This window comes from Thermobia domestica, chromosome 7 (genome assembly GCF_964235325.1).
Source record: "Thermobia domestica chromosome 7, izTheDome1.hap1.1, whole genome shotgun sequence".
Classification (NCBI taxonomy): Eukaryota; Metazoa; Arthropoda; class Insecta; order Zygentoma; family Lepismatidae; genus Thermobia; species Thermobia domestica.
The window spans coordinates 41419171-41437141 of record NC_137460.1 but is presented as its reverse complement, the minus strand read 5'-3'; the positions used below and the strand labels follow the sequence as shown (position 1 = coordinate 41437141).

At 34.7% G+C, this 17971-nt stretch overlaps 1 protein-coding gene across 1 annotated transcript in view; it reads left to right on the top strand.

Moving 5' to 3' along the window:
* The window catches only part of LOC145689157 (uncharacterized), a 160749-nt gene that overhangs the window by 102782 nt on the left and 39996 nt on the right, over positions 1 to 17971 (top strand). Inside the window, exons 3-4 of the mRNA XM_081763289.1 lie at positions 1301 to 1373; positions 11637 to 11729. Coding sequence (XP_081619415.1) covers positions 1301 to 1373; positions 11637 to 11729 — 166 coding nt within the window. The remainder of the gene's footprint in view (positions 1 to 1300; positions 1374 to 11636; positions 11730 to 17971) is intronic.

Here is a 17971-nt window from a genome sequence, read left to right as displayed (position 1 = left end):
ACTCATGCATACTCACCTATTATACGAATGCTGAGAGTCTATAATATATTAAATGATAGGATAGACCTATTCTCAAATGGGAAAGTTAAATTTGTTAAAGTATTGTATAAAATACTGAATAATGGCTATGTATAATTTATCGTTGTTTGTTAACGTACTGATATATATGTATATTATTGTTCTTATAACTGGATTGTACATTCTTTTCTTTTCTTTTCCTTTTCTTTTTTCCCTCTCTTTCCATGTTTTAGTTTTTCTTCTTTGTAAGGTTCATGTTACCTTCAATTATGTATGTCAAGAAGGTATGTTATGAGTGTATGCCTGTGTACTTTCATATAAATAAATAAAACATTTCTTGAATACTCTAGAGAAAATATTGTGGATTTTTCCACGGATAATCCAAAGCGTAACAACTTAATGGCAATGATGTACAGATTTCAAGTATTTCATAGAAGTGTTGCATAGGTAACACAATGTGAAATGGATTATATTTCTGTCATCTTTAGTATTCCCCTAAAATGAAAGAAAAAAAAACTTAAAATTTTTCGATTTTGTACGTATATGTTTAAAACTATTGAAACAATTTCCTTTTTAAAAATAAGTACATACAGTACAACCCCTCAAATCCGAACCCCGGAAATCCGAAAACCCGGCAAATCCGAACACGTTCTCAGGAGAACAAAATAACTACAGCTGGAAAATGAAAAAAATAGATTTAATCACACAAATTTAGTTTTTTAAAGGTTTTAACATTTTTATACTTAATGCTTGTTCTAAATCATTATCTAATTACATTCTTACAAGAAGACAGTTATAGATATGCAACAAGCATTTTGAACATGAGTGTACACCCGCCAGTCAAGGTCACTGCCCTTTCGACCACTGGGCCACCCTGTCTAACCTCAGTCGTTGTTTTACCGCCAATTCAGTGACGAAATAAGTACGTAATATTATTTCCCGGGTAATCCGAACCCCCCGAAATCCGAACAGGCTTCAGCCCCAATTAGTTCGGATTTGAGGGGTTGTACTGTATTTCGGTTCGTGTTTAAATTAATAGTCTTTATTGCTTTGCTTTTACATTAATGCCATCTGTACGTCAATTCTATAAACTGTTCGAAACCTGTACATCGCTGGCCGAACAGCAGTTTGTTCACCTGTTATATATGGTTTTACGCAGTATATATCAACTTGCTTTTGTTCATATGTGTTGTGAAAATTAGTTTAATGTTAAGATTGTAAAATACATTTATCTTTAAGTATTCAATATTGATCTTCTATTGTTATTTCTAATATTTTGCAGGGATACACACCACTTCATCTTGCAATGCAATTTGGCCACGAAGATGTATTTAAATTGTTGGTGCAGGTGTATGGTAAGTTGTGAAACGAAAGGCAATAATTGCATGAGTTTTTGGTTTTGTGCTAGCATAGTGATAAGTACATTCTAACAACTTTTAAATTCATGTTTCTTCATCTGGTAACAAGAGATTAACCTTAAATCACCAAGTCCGACTCAAAATGATTCAAAAACTCTGAAATATTAGCTTTACATTTTTAACTTTCACACAAACCCTTGAAACTCCATCTTGTCCATTTAACTTCCGACAAGTATTCCGAAAAAAAAGAAGAGGAAGAACATCGTATATGTGTTCGTCACTTTGGAAATTTAAATACTATCAAAGTTGAACCAATTTTGACTAGCTCCTTGCATCTCATATAATTTTGCAACTTTTAATGACTTTTTCAAACAACCGATCTTAACCCTTTTAGGATTTCCACTTTCTGAGGTAAATTTTACTTTCACTCAAACAGCTACTGCTTCCTTTTATCGTAGGATCATGGTTGTTATTTAGATTTTTCCTCAGGATAGAGCATACTTTCCAACGGTACCCCTCGCTTGTCCGTATTATAGACAATAAACGGGAAAAACCAGGAGAGTTTTCGCAAAAAAAATTCGAAATTTTGGCACCTCTCTGGCCCGGGTTTGAGTTTACGTAGGGATCTGAATTTAATTTATTTTTAAAAAATACGATGTTATGTTCGTAATACGTGTGCAAAATTTCAGTCTTGTATCTTGAAAACTAAGGTCGGGAGAATTTGTTTAAAGTCTGAAGGTGACCCTTTTTTCATATATATATATATATATATATATATATATATATATATATATATATATATATAGAGAGAGAGAGAGAGAGAGAGAGAGGAGAGAGAGAGGGAGAGAAATACTTCAAAAATGTATTGCGTCATTACTATTTGACGTAGAGTCATAGTCAAACGCCATTTTCTTTAGTATAACGAGCCCTTTCCAACGATACCACTCACATGTCCGTATCATACACCTAAACCGGAAAATTCGGGAAAACCCGGAATTTAAAAAAAATCCCGCCAAAACACTGCCCCTCGGGCCCGGGCCTGGATTCACGTAGAGATCTGAAGGTTTTTTTTATACGTTGTTATGTTGATAACGTGTGCAAAATTGCAATCTTGTAACATGAAAACAAAGGCGAAAAAAGTTGTTAAAGGTAAATTTAGGCCATATACAGGGTGTTTCAGATAAAACGTCCAGTGCTTATAAATCCGAAACGGCTGAGAATAAAAAGATGAAACAAAAACTGAGATAGGAAAATGTCATAAGGCGCATCACATGGTGTTGTGGTGACCCCCAGAGCCCTCCTTCAAGGGGGCCCAGGGGCCAACTTCTAATTTTCAAACAGGAACATGTACTGATTCATACCTCATTCAATAGTACTTAAAAAACGAAACAACTTTTGTAGGAAACAATTTTCGATTTGGGCCACCGTTTTTAAATGGCCGCAAAAAGTGGGTCCTATATCAGATAAAACGTCCAGTGCTTATAAATCCGAAATGGCTGAGAATAAAAAGATAAAACAAAAACTGAGATAGGAAAGTGTCATAGGGCGCATGACATGGTGTTGTCGTGGTGACCCCCAGGGCCCTCCTTCAAGGGGGCCCAGGGGCCAACTTCAGATTTTCAAATGGGAACATGTATTGAATCATACCTCATTCAATAGTCCTTGAAATACGAAATAACTTTTGTAGGAAACAATTTTCGATTTGGGCCACCGTTTTCAAAATGGCCGCAAAAAGTCCTGTATCCGTTTGAAGTTGGCACCTAGGCCCCCTTCACTGAGTTTCCTGAGGGTCACCACAACAACACCACTTGATATGCTTTATCATCGTTTCTATCTCAGTTTTTGTTTCATCTCTCTATTATCAGCCGTTTCTGATTTAGGCCTATAAGCACTGGACGTTTTATCTGATACAGAACCCACTTTTTGCGGCCATTTTGAAAACGGTGGCCCAAATCGAAAATGGTTTCCTACAAAAGTTGTTTCGTTTTTCAAGTACTATTGAATGAAGTATGAATCAATACGTGTTCCTATTTGAAAATTAGAAGTTGGCCCCTGGGCCCCCTTGAAGGAGGGCCCTGGGAGTCACCACAACAACACCATGTGATGCACCCTATGACATTTTCCTATGTCAGTTTTTGTTTCATCTTTTTATTCTCAGCCGTTTCGGATTTATAAGCACTGGACGTTTTATCTGAAACACCCTGTATATAAATTTATTCCATCATTACTTCCTCGGAACACTTGCGCCCCTCGGGCCTGGCCTTGGTTTCATTAGGGATCTTAAAAACATTTGAGAAATACCCAGAGGTATACATAATCCGTATTCAAACTTTCAATCATATCTTGAAAACTAAAGGCGTGAAAAACTTTTAAAATTTGCCTTAAGAGAAAAAAAAAGTGGCGCCGGCAAATTGACCATCCGGTTCCAAAACACATCTGGTGTATTCTTTGGTCCATCCTTGACTTGACCAATAAAAAAAAACGGCTTAAATACCTGTTATAGAACCTAAACAAGCGGTCAAAGACGATACTACGCCATGGTAACAAAAGTTACCAAAAATCCTAAAAGGGTTAAGGTACCAACTACAAGGGGGTAACCAAAGGAAACCGAACTTAGTTTTTTTTAACTTATTTATTCACATTTTAAGCACAAACCTTCAATCCCCTACAAAGTATTCTCCACTTGCATTAATACACTTGTATAATATTTTATTCCATTTTTCTAAACATTGTTTAAATTCAAGTTTTTGTTATGCTTGACAGCACCTCCATCGTTTTTTTCTTCACCTCAGCAACATCAGCAAAACACTTTCCTTTCTTTCTTTCTTTTTTTTTTTTTTTTTTTTTGTACTAAGTTTCGTCACCTTTGATAATTTTTGGAAAAAAGTTTGGATCACTTCTGGACTCTTCTTTTAAAGCATATCATGCTTCCATGCGACGTTATTTTTGTTGAACAGTCAGTAGTCGTGGCACGAATTTACAGCAACCCTTTTCATTCCCAAATCTTCTGTCAAAATTCGCTGCACTGATCTCCAAATCATTCCCGACAGCTCTATAATTTCCTCAATGGTCCGTCATCGATCTTTGTTAATGATTGCACAATTTTTTTCAACATTTTCATGTGTTCGGGCCGCGGAAGGACGACCAGAACGATGTTTGCCATCAATTGACATTTCACGATTTTTGAAACTATAAAACCACTCAAACACTTGAGTTTTCCTCATAGCATCGTCCTTGTACCCCGTTTTTAACATTTCAAGAGTTTCTGTTCCACTTTTTCTGTGCAAAAATTAGCCATTACAAAAATGACGATCACACAAAACAGTTGTTACTTTTAAGTCTGCCGAAACTAGTCCTGACTTTCAGTGACGGCACTCAGCTTACTGCCTCAGGAATGTTCGCTCTATGCGCTCCTAACAGCAAAACAATGTACTACAATAGCTCTGCCCACCAAAAAATTAGTTCTGTTAATATAATGTAGTCTAAAATTATATTAAACCTTATGTGCTCGAGATGGGGTTAATGCCCCAAATCCCAGGGTGAAATATGAGTCTCAGAGTATCCGGCCTAAGTCATTTGGCAGCTGACAGTTGAAACTAGTAAGTGTGCAAAAAGTTTTGGAATTTTTGTAATCAGACGTCAGGTATTATACCTTGAAGATGAGTGCGCATTACATTTCACAATTTTATTTCGATAAAGGCAGAGATGCAGAAATCTGTGAACAAATTTATGAGCAAAATACGTTATCAAAATCTATCATGGTCATCAATCAAGTGATGGTTCAGTCATTTTCGTTCTGGAAATTTCAATGTCCAATATGCTCCTCGCAGTGGGCGATCAATCGTACCAAAAGTAGATGATATTCGGGCAAAAGTCGAGCAAGATCGACGTGTAAGCTGTCATGACTTCGCCAATGACTTAAACATTACTATACTATTTGCAAAACGCTGACTACAAAAAGAAGCTTGGTGTTCGGGTCCTATGTGATCTGACCCCAAAAGCATTTACTCAATCGAATTTCTCTGTACTAATCTCTAATGAAACGTTACGAACTCGAGCTATTATCGAAGCTCACAAGTGATGAAAATTGTATAATCTGATCCCACCAAAATTTGAACCACCATTTATGGTGGGGTTTAGATTTAGTACAATCCCAAGTAAACCTCCGATTGGGGAGTTTATTGCGACTGTGGAATCAGCCATTAAATTGTTAGAGAAAAACGGGAGAGAAGGGTGTAGATATGATTGCGTTTCAGCAGCACACGCCTCTGTAAACATATTGAGCACTCGCGAGGACCAAAGGGTAAAGAATTTCTGTTCTAGAGTAGTGAACGATTTCAGAAAATAGTCAACACAACATAATAATTGTGCATTAAAGCTGACAAAGGTAATAAATACGTTATCATCTCAACTAAAATATACAAGGAAAAATATTGCAAGGCAATTCGTACGTCTAATTAACTCAAAAAGTAATAGCAGTTGCAAACAGAACTGTAGTATCATCGCGAATGATTCGATAGTAAGATCACTAAAAGTTGCACATCCTTGTCTATCCATAATTTACGGCCTGCCTAAAATTTATAAGAAAGACGTCCCTTTATTAGGTCGAGACGACACCACCTCACATACAAGGTCGCTAAATGAATATCACTTTTACACATTGCTCCAAAAACAATCGTGAAGTAAAACAGAATACTAATCATATTAAAATAATGGCTTGAATAGACGTAGTTGATATATATCCATCTCTTCCTTTGCAATTGGTTCATAAGTCTCTAAGACGTGACTTGTGTCTCAAGAAAATTAATTTATCCGAAGTAAATAGTCAGATTCTGGAATACTGTTTATTAGATAGTATTTTTTCATTTCAAGCGATTTTTTTTTTACCAGACAAAAGGCTTAGCCTTCTTCTTAACCAACTTAGTTCTCCAAGATTCTTAAAGAGCAGAAACTAGACGCTGTACAGTATTATAGATATGTTGATGATACACTTTTCCTGTATGAGTGGAGTTCGCAACTCAAATTTTTATTAAGCGAATTAAATCAGGTCCATAGTAATTTAAAATTTACTGTGGAACACGTGGGAGATGGTAAGCGTACCTATTTAGATTTAAACATCAGTAGGCACAATATATTTGTTACCTATGTCCACCATAAGCCCACAGCAGACAAATAATATGTACATTACAGATTTGTATATTCACCAGTGACAAAGGAAAATATTTGGAGGAACTGTTTTTCTTCGTGCTATACGACTTACGTCATTGGAATCCGAATTACAGAAGGATCAGATTGATTACTTGCTGAATTTAGATAGTATGAATGGGTGTCCGAAGTCCATTTTATTAAATTGGTATAATCAGGTTAAAAGGCATTTATAGTGTGACTGTCATAAAACCGAAAATACTGACATTGAGTAGGTTGGTCTACCTATATACCCCAGGTTGAGAACTGCATTAATTACCGCTTTTAAATACCCAAAACTTTGAAAAAATAAATCACTTAATTTAAGAGCTACTATACTGATCCCAGCAAAATATCAGGACTTTATGAAATAAAATGCAATTGCTAGAAGGAATATATAGATATGACAAAAAGAAACCTCGAAATACGAGTTGAAGAAGAACATCTTAGAAACGCTAAACCCAAACCAGAACATTCGGTTTCGGGACAGTCGAGATATTTGAAAGAAAGAGAGCTCAATATTGATATTCAAGAATTTTATTAAGGGATACGTAACAATGAAGGTAAGAGATTCGTTTTTGAAAACTCGTTTACGTGTTTAAGAAATCCAAAGTTGAATTTATATAAGGGATGGTTGAATAAGAAATGGGAGGGGTAATTGAGAAGTACATTGGCATAGAAATGAAAATACCAATATGAGCTGGCAACCTTCCACTACAAAATAAATAAATAAAATACACAAATTAAATCCTATATGGTGCAATGTGCTGCTCCACCATTAAATGAGCAATGATTTTTTTTCTTTCGATCATGGTGAATCTGTTCCTTTTACTTTTCTGATGTTTTTATTATTCTTTATCTTAATTTTATCTCTCTGATCAAGGCTCCAAATGAGAGCCGAAAACTAGGAAGTGCAAAATGTTTTCAGGAATTACAGGAGTTACAGGAGTTACAGGTCTGCACAGGCTCGGGCCTAGAAAACGTATATCATTTCGGGCTCGGGCCGTAAATTTTTAGATATATAGCCATACATATTTCTCGGGCCTTTTCGGGCCTAACTTTGTAAATATAGTGTACAACGATATATATTGCACCATTCTTTCTGGAGAACTTTTAAAGCACAACTGCAAAATTAAACCTCTAATTGTTTTTGTTTTTTTAATATACAATTTTGCGTTAATTATTAAGTTTCTATAATTCGGGCTTATTTCGGACTCATTTGATTATGACACGAACTCAGGCCGGGCTCCGGCCTAAAGGCTAAAATATATTTCGGACGCGGGTCGGGCCTCACATTATAAATTCATGTGCCGGGTCCGGGCTAAAAATTCCGGCCCGTGCAGACCTCTACCTGTCTTATTACTGCAGACTTACATTTAGGCACTAAAAACATGGATAATAGGCAAATATTGCTTAAATTTAAGAATCAATACGAAAATCTAAGTCGAAATAATGAAGATAAATATTCAGTGACGTCCAAGAACTGAAATTAAGTCATGAATAGTGTTCAGTTAATTTAGCAAAATATGATATTTTGAAAAAGGAAACATTTCATTATTTACATGCGTATCTAATAAATAAATTAATTACAGTATTTCGTCACAACAGTACAATTTTTCAGCACCAATTCGGAGAAAAATTACTCATCGTTTTCAAATGAGTAGATAAACTACTACATATTGACAAGGGCGCCCATGTTGTGGTTTCCAGGGGGGGGCAACTATAAGGACATTTCAAAAGTAATCTCAAATTTTGTGGTAACTATTCTAAAAAGTCTATTGAGTTTTCGAGCTTCCGAAGCACAATTTCCTCTAGAGGGGGGCAAAAGGAAATACATATTAATATATATACATATTATATACATACATATACATATTAATTTAATGCATTCTGGTAGTCAGGAATTATTAATTGCGATTATAAAACCGAAAGTGATCATCCTAATTTCATGAATGTAATTAAAGAGTATTTAAAGCACCCAGGAATATCTGGATGAAATCCACATGATACATTTTCACTTTTGATTTCTCCAATCGCCTTTAATTTGTCTACGTCTATATTAGCTGAAATAATTCGTTCACATTTCTCGCGGAAACATGTATTATTCTGGACCTGACCTAGACATTGTGTTAATGTTTGTTAATTTCTCGGAAGCGACAAGGCAAAGTTTGTCATTTAAGCAATAATGTAGGTAATTTGGAGTGAAATAGGCAAGATAAATTTTCCTGAAATTAATCAAATACCCACATCCCCGAAGTTCTTCAAAAAAAAAAAAAAAAAAAAATCACGTGGAAAATAGTGTTGCCAGGCATTTGTAGCGTTTTTAATTGAATGAATCTTCCTTGTCAAAACATTCTATAAATGCTCGATTATATTTAAATGTAGTGAATTATCGGGACAAAGAAGTTGTGAAACAAGCTTTAAGGACTTCATATACCCCTTGACGACTTTTACACTTTAGTAGGGGGCAAAATCATCTTGAAAAACAAACATATATCCGGGAAAGAGTTCAATTTCCAATTGCATCTTTGAATGATATACGTGATATTGAATTTGTCAATTAGCAAGTTTAATTAACAAGAATGTTCCTACAGTTGAAATTATAAAAATCATCAAGAGTATAAAAACAGTTGTTTAGAAGATACCTTTTAATTAGTTCCTTGAATTTAACCTTTTTTTCCCCTTTTTGTTATTACATCAGGTAACATGTATAATTTCTTACCCGCATATGTTGCATCTTCTTAATACAATGTTACTTTTATGTTGATCAATATAAAAATCATTTTTTGTGCGCATATTATTTGTATGTACATTCTTATTGAAGTCGAAATCTCCACAGTTAAGCTTCTTATATACTATTATATAATACATGTATAAACTTTATGGTGGTAAAATACCAAAATTTTTAAACAGCTGTCAGCAGAAGGTTCTTTTATTTTCCCTGCATATGTCTTCTTGAATATTGTATAAAACTTCAAGTTCCTAGAATTAACAGTTTCTGAGTTCTGGAGATGAGTTGTGTCAGTGAGATTATTCTTTTGTAGGTATAGGTTATATGCAATGTGTGATCAAAAAATATGATGAATGTAGTTGCACAGTGTCATCTATCAATGTTGTATACATTTCAGCTAATAAGCCCGGTAACTTAAGCCTTTGGTACAGTCAGTGTCGAGTTTGAACAAGTTATGACATGTTAGTTGGCTTCCAGAGGCAGAAGAGTGAGGACGTGTTAAAAAGTGTCTGTCGCACGCCTACATTAAGTTTTATTCTAAGCTGCAAAAAAGTGACAAAGAAGCTCACGAAATGTCAAAATCAATGTATGGCGATGAAGCCGGGGCATTGAAGACTGTTTACAAGTGGTATGAGCGATTCAAAAGCGGCAAAGAGTCGGTTGAAAATGAGCAGCGATCGAAACGTCCTTCGACGTCAAAAGCAGATGAAAACGTGCAAAAAGTGACACAAATGATTTGTTCGAACAGGCGAATAACTAGTCGAGGGCTTTCCAAAGAACTAAACATATCGTATGGGTCCGTGAAAAGCATTTTAACCCGCCGATTAAATAGGCAAATGGCTTCCTTCTTCACCACGAAAACGCACCGTGCTACACCTTTCTTTTGATCCGCGAGTTTTTTCCGGAAAAAGTGTTCCTGTCTGTCCACATCCGCCTTACTCACCAGATTTAGTACCATGCGACTTCTGGCTTTTCCCAAAAATTAAAATCGTGGTTAAAGGAAAATGTTCTGAGGCCATTCCTGACATTGAGAAGGTCACGACAGAGCAGTTGAATGCCCTTCCAAAAGCAACCTTCCAGAAATGGTTCCAGTCATGGATTCAACGTTGAGATAAGTGCATTGCTATCTAAGGACAGTACTTTGAAGGAGATTAAATTAAATTCCATTAACTTTATTACTTTGTGTCTAATAAAATGATTCACCGTATTTTTTCATCACACCTCGTAAAACAAACATTTGTGTATTTTCCAGTTCTAACGCAAGATATGTTGGTGATATTAACTAACGTTCATTTTTAATGTGTCCTGTGAATCGTAAAAGGATTTTTATGTTCCTAATATAATTTCGGCAACCAATCCTAATTCCTTCGACGGCTAGTCAGTAATCAAGTGTTTCGGCTTCACAAATTATGCCCCCCTAAATTATTTTATGTCCCCTCTAAAAATAACGCGAAAAAGAATTTTCAAACTAACTCAAAATCAGTGAAATTCTTCCAATTATATTTACCAAATTAAATTCAACTTTTCGAAATTAAGTGAAATGTCGAAAAAAAATCCATCTTATGTAGATAGGTTCTGTGTACAAGAGCTTAAATTGAAATAGTTATGCACAAAGGTATATAACTTTAGTCCAAGACATCACCTTGGTTAAGCAGGGGTGCCCACAAGGGGGGGCTATGACGCAAACTGCGTCATTGAAATATTTGGGGGGGGTTAAAATCTATATAAATATGTTTGATGAGGGGGGGTAACATTAATCGAAAAGAATATTTTTTCATGGAAGAACACCTACGGATAGACAATTGGGGGGGGGTGCGTCATAGACATAAGGGGGGGTGGGCACCACTGGGTTAAGGATAGTAAAAACTATCTGGTACATACTATTTATGAAGAAAAAAGAAAGAAAAAAACTAAAACAACAGTATTTTTAATTTTCCGTTTTTTTTCAGGCATCAAAATCACTAGCTGTAACACTTTTTTTTTATTTTTTATTTTATTTTATTTTATTTTATTTTATTTTATTTTTTTTTTTTTTTTGGCTTTATATATTGTAGCTGGCGCCATTATCAACGACGGGCCCCTCTTAGATAAATCTGCTGGCTACACCCCTGGATGAGTGATAGTTAATTTTAACAATAATTTAACAATTAATTTAGTTAATTTGCCAGTAAATTATTCATTGTAGCTTTGAGAAATTCAAGATTACTAATAAAACTCCAACTGACCAAAGCAGTATATATGTTTTAAGATTATATATACTGCTTTGGTCAGTTGGAGTTTTATTAGTAAAATTTGCCAGATAGTATCTGTTAAAATATGTGGATATGTTATTTGTTTTTTATTAGGTGCTGATCCCAACATGCGTGACTGGAGTGGTAAGAAGCCTCGTCAATATCAGATAAGCCAGGATACCTCTGTGTCTGCAGATACCTTCCGGAGTGAGTATAAAGATTTACCTTCAACTGCTGCACCATCATTATCATCATCAACCTCTGCTAACCCTGCAAACTTGCATGATGTCGAGCTGAGACGCCATACAAAGGCTAGAGTCTCGTTGCGCCAAAGCTTATTTAGGGCAAGCATGATGAGAAGACCTGTAGGAGCAAACACTAGAAAATCTTCTATGTAAACTATTTGTATCTCGTAACTAACTAATTAATTATGTGGTGGCATTTACACTAGTTTTCTTTGTGCATGCGCTCTTTTGAAAATTGTTTATATTCTTAGATTCATTTGAATGGTATGAATACTTAAAGAAAATAATTGAGTATTAGTCGGGAAAATCATACAACCTTGTGCAGACCTTCAATGCAATTGCTGCATTGAAATGTTAAAGAGTTCTACGTAGTAATAGTAACATATAAGATTAGTAATGACAAGTAGTGTGTAAACTTTTACATAAATTTGGACCAGTTTAACAACTAGGGTTGCCAACTGGCCGGTATTTCACCGGCCTGAGCACAAATATTGCTGTTATTTTGATTAAGGCCGATGACCGGTACAAACTTCTTACCAGCCCCTTTATGACCGGTATTTTGAAATTTGTAATCCAGAATAAAGCATCGAACATCGGAATTCTTTAACAGTGCCTTTACAAATACAAATTTCCGTTGTATCATACATTAATCCATATACTTTTTTTAACTATGGCAATTAAGATAAGAAATTTGATAAAAAATAAATTTTATCGTAAAACATTATTTTCAACCATAGAGACATAGGTGTATAATTTGTCATAATTGTGCGACATAAATATAGCGATAAATTTAAATTACCTATCGATTGTTAGCAAGTAGCTCTTAGGAATTTTATTAGTACGTTTGTTGCATTGGTTAGTTTCACGTCCCTAGCTGCTGCATATGACAACTTCCCTTAAACTTCCTTTCTCAGGACTTCTTAAAACAACTTCCTGTATTTGAAGTATAACACAAACTATACACACTTTCTTACAAGGCTGTCTATAATATTTGTTATAAATTAACTAGAAATGTTACAGTTTCGGAAGTATATCACTTCCTTCTTCAGGCTACTACTTCAACTGAAATCATAAATAATATTAGATAAAAATGATGTAATATTATTTATGATTTCAGCTGGAGAATTAGTCTGAAGAAGGAAGTGATATACTTCCGAAACTGTAACATTTCTAGTTAATTTATAATAAACATTATAGACAGCCATGTAAGAAAGTGTGTGTAGTTTGTGTTTAAGATGGACACAAGGCCTTTTTTATCATAATATCCTTGAAGTATAAGTTTAAAGAATAAATTTCATTTCTTTAAATCCAGAATTATCACGTAAGGATTAATATATTTTTGTTCATCTGTTTCGAGGATTTTAAAGAAATGGCAGTTAATGGTAAATACAATAAAGTGATCAATACCGACTTCAGTTTCTCATTTTTACCACAATGTGTCTGTTAACCTTATTAGTGAATGTACTAGGGATGTGCAGAATACAGGTGCGAATGCACTTTTCTCCACAAGAGTACATTCTCTTCCCATAGATGAGTCCGAGATACTTCAGACTTAGGCCTATAACATAGGGAATTTTAAAGGGGTGCCGGTAGGCAGAGTTGTCAACCCTATTAACAATATGACAAGAGAGAAATTTTGATTTTGGCTGGTACACTGGTTTGATTCACTATAGCAGATACTTCCCCATCGTAAGGATTAAGCAAATATTATTATTCATTTACTTTCGTTTTATCATGAAGAAACTCTCCAAAATTTAAGTTAATTATTAATTTAGAAGCTAATTTTAAATTATGAGTATGATTGAATTGACTTTACACATAAGGAGTAAAGGGATTCCTCCAGCCTTTTTACTAATGCACTTGTTTTTTAAGTGCTGCTAGGTTCAAATTCTGCTAGGAGTTACGCCTCGGATGGAAACTCAAGTATTTCTTTACTTGAGTTAAGAGCACACTCCCGTCCTTCATAATTTCGGTGTTGCGTGGGGGCGTACAGCCGGAAAAAAAATTACAAACAAACAAACAATGTGGCATTTAGTGTGTCGAAGTATAATAATAATAATAATAATAATAATAATAATAATAATAATAATAATAATAATAATAATAATAATAATAATAATAATAATAATAATGTGGAAATTGTAAGTTTTATAACAGTTTCGTAGAGGGTGCCGCTTTCAGAACTCTGAATTTACAAGAAGGTAGAGAACGAAGTTTCTATACAGCTCTGCCCTGTAAGCGAAAGCAGACAAATGAAATTGAAATATTTGATGGAGTTGTGTTAAAGTAGGAATAAATGAAAGCTTCAAGCACACTGTTTCTTGACCATATAATTGATAGAATTATGTAAAAGTGCGAGTAAACAAGAATCTTCTGGATATAGTGTTTCTTAACCACGAAAGTCATATGGGTTCCGGGAGTCAATGGTGGGTCAGTGGTAGAGCGTTCACCTCTGATGCATGGGGTCTTTGGTTCGATCCCAGCTCGTGCCAAGTGAGCTTTGTGGTGGACAAACACCGTATGCGTGGGTTTTCTCGGGGTTCTTCCGTCTCTTCCCACTTTCTTCGTCCCACCATTTCATTCATTTCTCATCATCACCGTCTCCTTTAACCTAGCCAGCATAACGGTGGGACGTAAAACATTTTTTCATATGGTTTCGAATCGAACCATGAATCCTCCCTACCATTGACGATTTTTCTGCAACTGAATCGCCGTGCTCCATTTTAATGATTGTCGCGATTTAGGAATAGTATTGAAACCTATCAAGAACAAAGTGGCGTGGTACCAGCTAGTTAATTCAGTAGTGCAAATAAAATAATGTGCCGTAATGCGTTCAATAGTTGATTTAGCATTACCTTAATACTAAAGATTGATATATGTTACATTTAAAATGTGTAAAATGGATTTTCTTTAACACTTATAGCGCTAATCACGTATATATACGGAGCGCTCGATTTTCTCTAAAATACGAATTATGTAAATGTTTGGAGTCTATTTCGAAATTTATTTCAACAGTCATTTGCCGTACAAGTGCGGAGTTAGCTGACCTGAGTAATGTTTGGATACCATAGTTTCTCATTCCGTCACTAGATGGTGAACAAATTCCTATAATCGTTCTGTTCGCGTCATTCTCTGAATGTGATGTGCTCCTTGTTTGAAAGCCACGATGGCGGAAAAATCTGTCAGACGATGTTTTACACCTTACTTTAGAAGGAGTAAGCAAATGACGGTGATAGTTTTGATAAAGAGTTGTTGAATAAAGAGGAAGATTCAAACTTTTCAACAGTCTATTATACATGTATTTCACATTTCTAGATTTTGAGATACGATTATCTTAAACGTAGCAAAAAATGGCCAGCATTCTTGGGATGTCTTGTGACTCAGAAGTCAGCTTGTAAGTATTAAAGATTACACTTATAGGATTACTAACTTCAGGTGTAACGTTTTAATCATCTGCACTCAACAGAAGATAGATTTTTTTTTTAAAAAAATACTGATAAACATCTTATTCATGTGTCGTGTTCATAGTAGGGATGGAGCAAGCCTGTTTTTATAAAAATTGGTAACTGATTTGTAGAAAAACCGATGTTTCCATTTTCTCTAAAAGTCGATGAATTAAAATCGAGCCTATTTTTTAAATGTTTTTTTGAGTTTTCAGAAACCAGTTTCGTTTTTCCTAAAAATCGGTTTTTGTGTTTACCACTACCTCATAGTTAGGTATTTGTTACGTAAGAACTCAAACATAGATTGAACGATGCCATTCAAGCGTGAATTTAAGAATGGTAGATTGGTATGCATGGCAGAAAAGTATAGCTGCATGTGTTCATGTGTTTATAAAATTATGATAGACTAATGATAAGTGGGTTTAACTTACTAACAGCAAATTCATGGTGGTGGTCATATTACATTTTTTTGTTTCTTTGTAACTTTCAAATTTTCCTGATACACAAAGGAATAAAGAAATATAGAATTAATTAGAAAAGAAAGGGAAACGATGTAATTTTATTTTATTTTTAAACTGGCTGTAATGTAAATATGATTACATTAAATGTAAATAGGCGAAAAAGAAGAACGTTAATAAAAAAAATCAATGTAAATAATTAATAACATATGTTTGAGGTTATAGGTATACACTTCTGAATTATGGTACCCATTGAATATTAAAGTGGAAAGAACATAACCTCTTCATGACAAAATAATAATAAACAAAAAAAAAAAAAATATCGGAATCTTGTTTTGCAATCAGTCTTAAACGTGAAAGAGCCATAAGTAACTTCAAACATTGTAGGAAGTTGATTTTGGTCGCAGTATTTTAAATATGATTCATCATTATCATCATCATAGGTATTCTGCCATTATTGGCAGGTCACTTGCTGCAACTGAGATGTTTCCGTGCTCCAGGTCTTCTGCTAATCTCTTCGCCTTCACGTATGATTTCTCTGTTTTGATATCGTCCATTAATTGTAGTCTCCCTCGCCCTCTCCCTCCCTCTCTTCCCTGCTACCATACCATCCAGCACGTCCCTCATGATACAGTTCCTTCTCATCCAATACCCAAACCAGTTTCTCTTCCTTTTCTTAATAATATCTAAATTGTTTTCCCCCACCATTTCTAACACTCTCTCATTCGTTTTCTGCTCGACCCAGCTGATTCTTTCCATTCTTCTCCACACCGACATTTTGAAAGCTTCCAGTTGTTTTTCATCAATTTTGCGTAATGTCCATGTCTCCGACTCATACAGCACAGTACTCCACACGAAATATTTTATAAGTCTTAATAAGATTCAAATAACAGTAAAATCGAGCATTAAAGCTATTAGAATAACATTTTTTTACTATAGTCTTCAGTTACAATGACTAAAATCAAATAATCGGATTTTATCTATTTTTTATGAAAATTAGAAACGTACTTCTCGTCTTATTATATTTTCTGTAGTACTTACAAATTGTTATTATCTGCTGAGCGTTGTTAAAAAAAAAAAAATTGTATTACTTAGTGTAGGTGCTTTTGATATGATCAGACTTTTTCGGACTATTTAGACCTGAGTAGACCGTTTTTCATCTGATTTTTTACATCCTTATTCCGTAAAATCAGACTAAAGACATTACAAAAAGGAGAATTTTAAAAGTAATTTTGTAATGGGGTTCTTGACAATGTTATTAGAAGTAAAAATTCTTATTAACATACCAAACGAAGCATTATTTTGCCTAGTGTATTAAAACCTTGCCGCTTTTATTTGGTATGACGAGTCAGAAGCATCTTCTTAAGTTTGGTAGTGGTATTTATTCAGCGAGTCATGCATCTACATATACAGTAGAACCCCTCTAATCCGTCACCTTTGGGACAGGGGGTGTGGTCGGAACCCTGAAGTTTATATTTTAATTCTCCCAGGATTTGGTATAATTTCACATATTGCAAAAAAGGTCGGATTATCAAAACATAGAAAAATACGGATTTACATTAAATAAACAAACTTTGAATTCAAAACTGACTGTATTGTTCTCTACAGTAAAAACAAACAAACAGTAAGCACTGAAAACTGCACAGTACAGTACAGAAAACACGCACAAGGAAAGAAACGATAGAAAAGATGACGGGGTACTAAAGCGGATATGCGGTAACACGGCAACAACAAGTAAACAGCAATGCGGCGACGGCAGTAAACGACAATGGACTTCGTGAGTCAGCGAGTCGGGAGGACAAGTTCGACTCGAGCACGGTCGGGTCAACCGGAGTGGCGGAGCAGCCGAGGGTGGTCAAGAGGGTCTACTGTATGTTGAATTTTTCAGTTCTGGTTTGTTTACACATTCAATAATCCTGGGATTACTTCTCAGTGTTTTCATTGTTTTTGGTTGTTTCGGGGTACTTCAACGTAAGTCTTTCCACTTTATCATCTTACACACTATCTCTTACACCCGTTTATTGAGTGTAAGGATAATATTAAATAAAAATTATTGTGATACAAATTCCTTATTTGGAATTTCCTAGACCTTCACTTTTATTTTAGAATTTCTTATTGTGTGGTAAGGGTATAAAATAAAATAAAATAATAAAAATAAAATAAAATAATAAAAATAAAATAAAATAAGCGCTGTCTACGTCTGTCTATTGTCATCATCAACCTGTGGCATTTTTTATTTCCAATTCATACAAGACACACAAATAAATTGTTTTGTAAATTCAGTGTAATACGTTTTGGTCGTG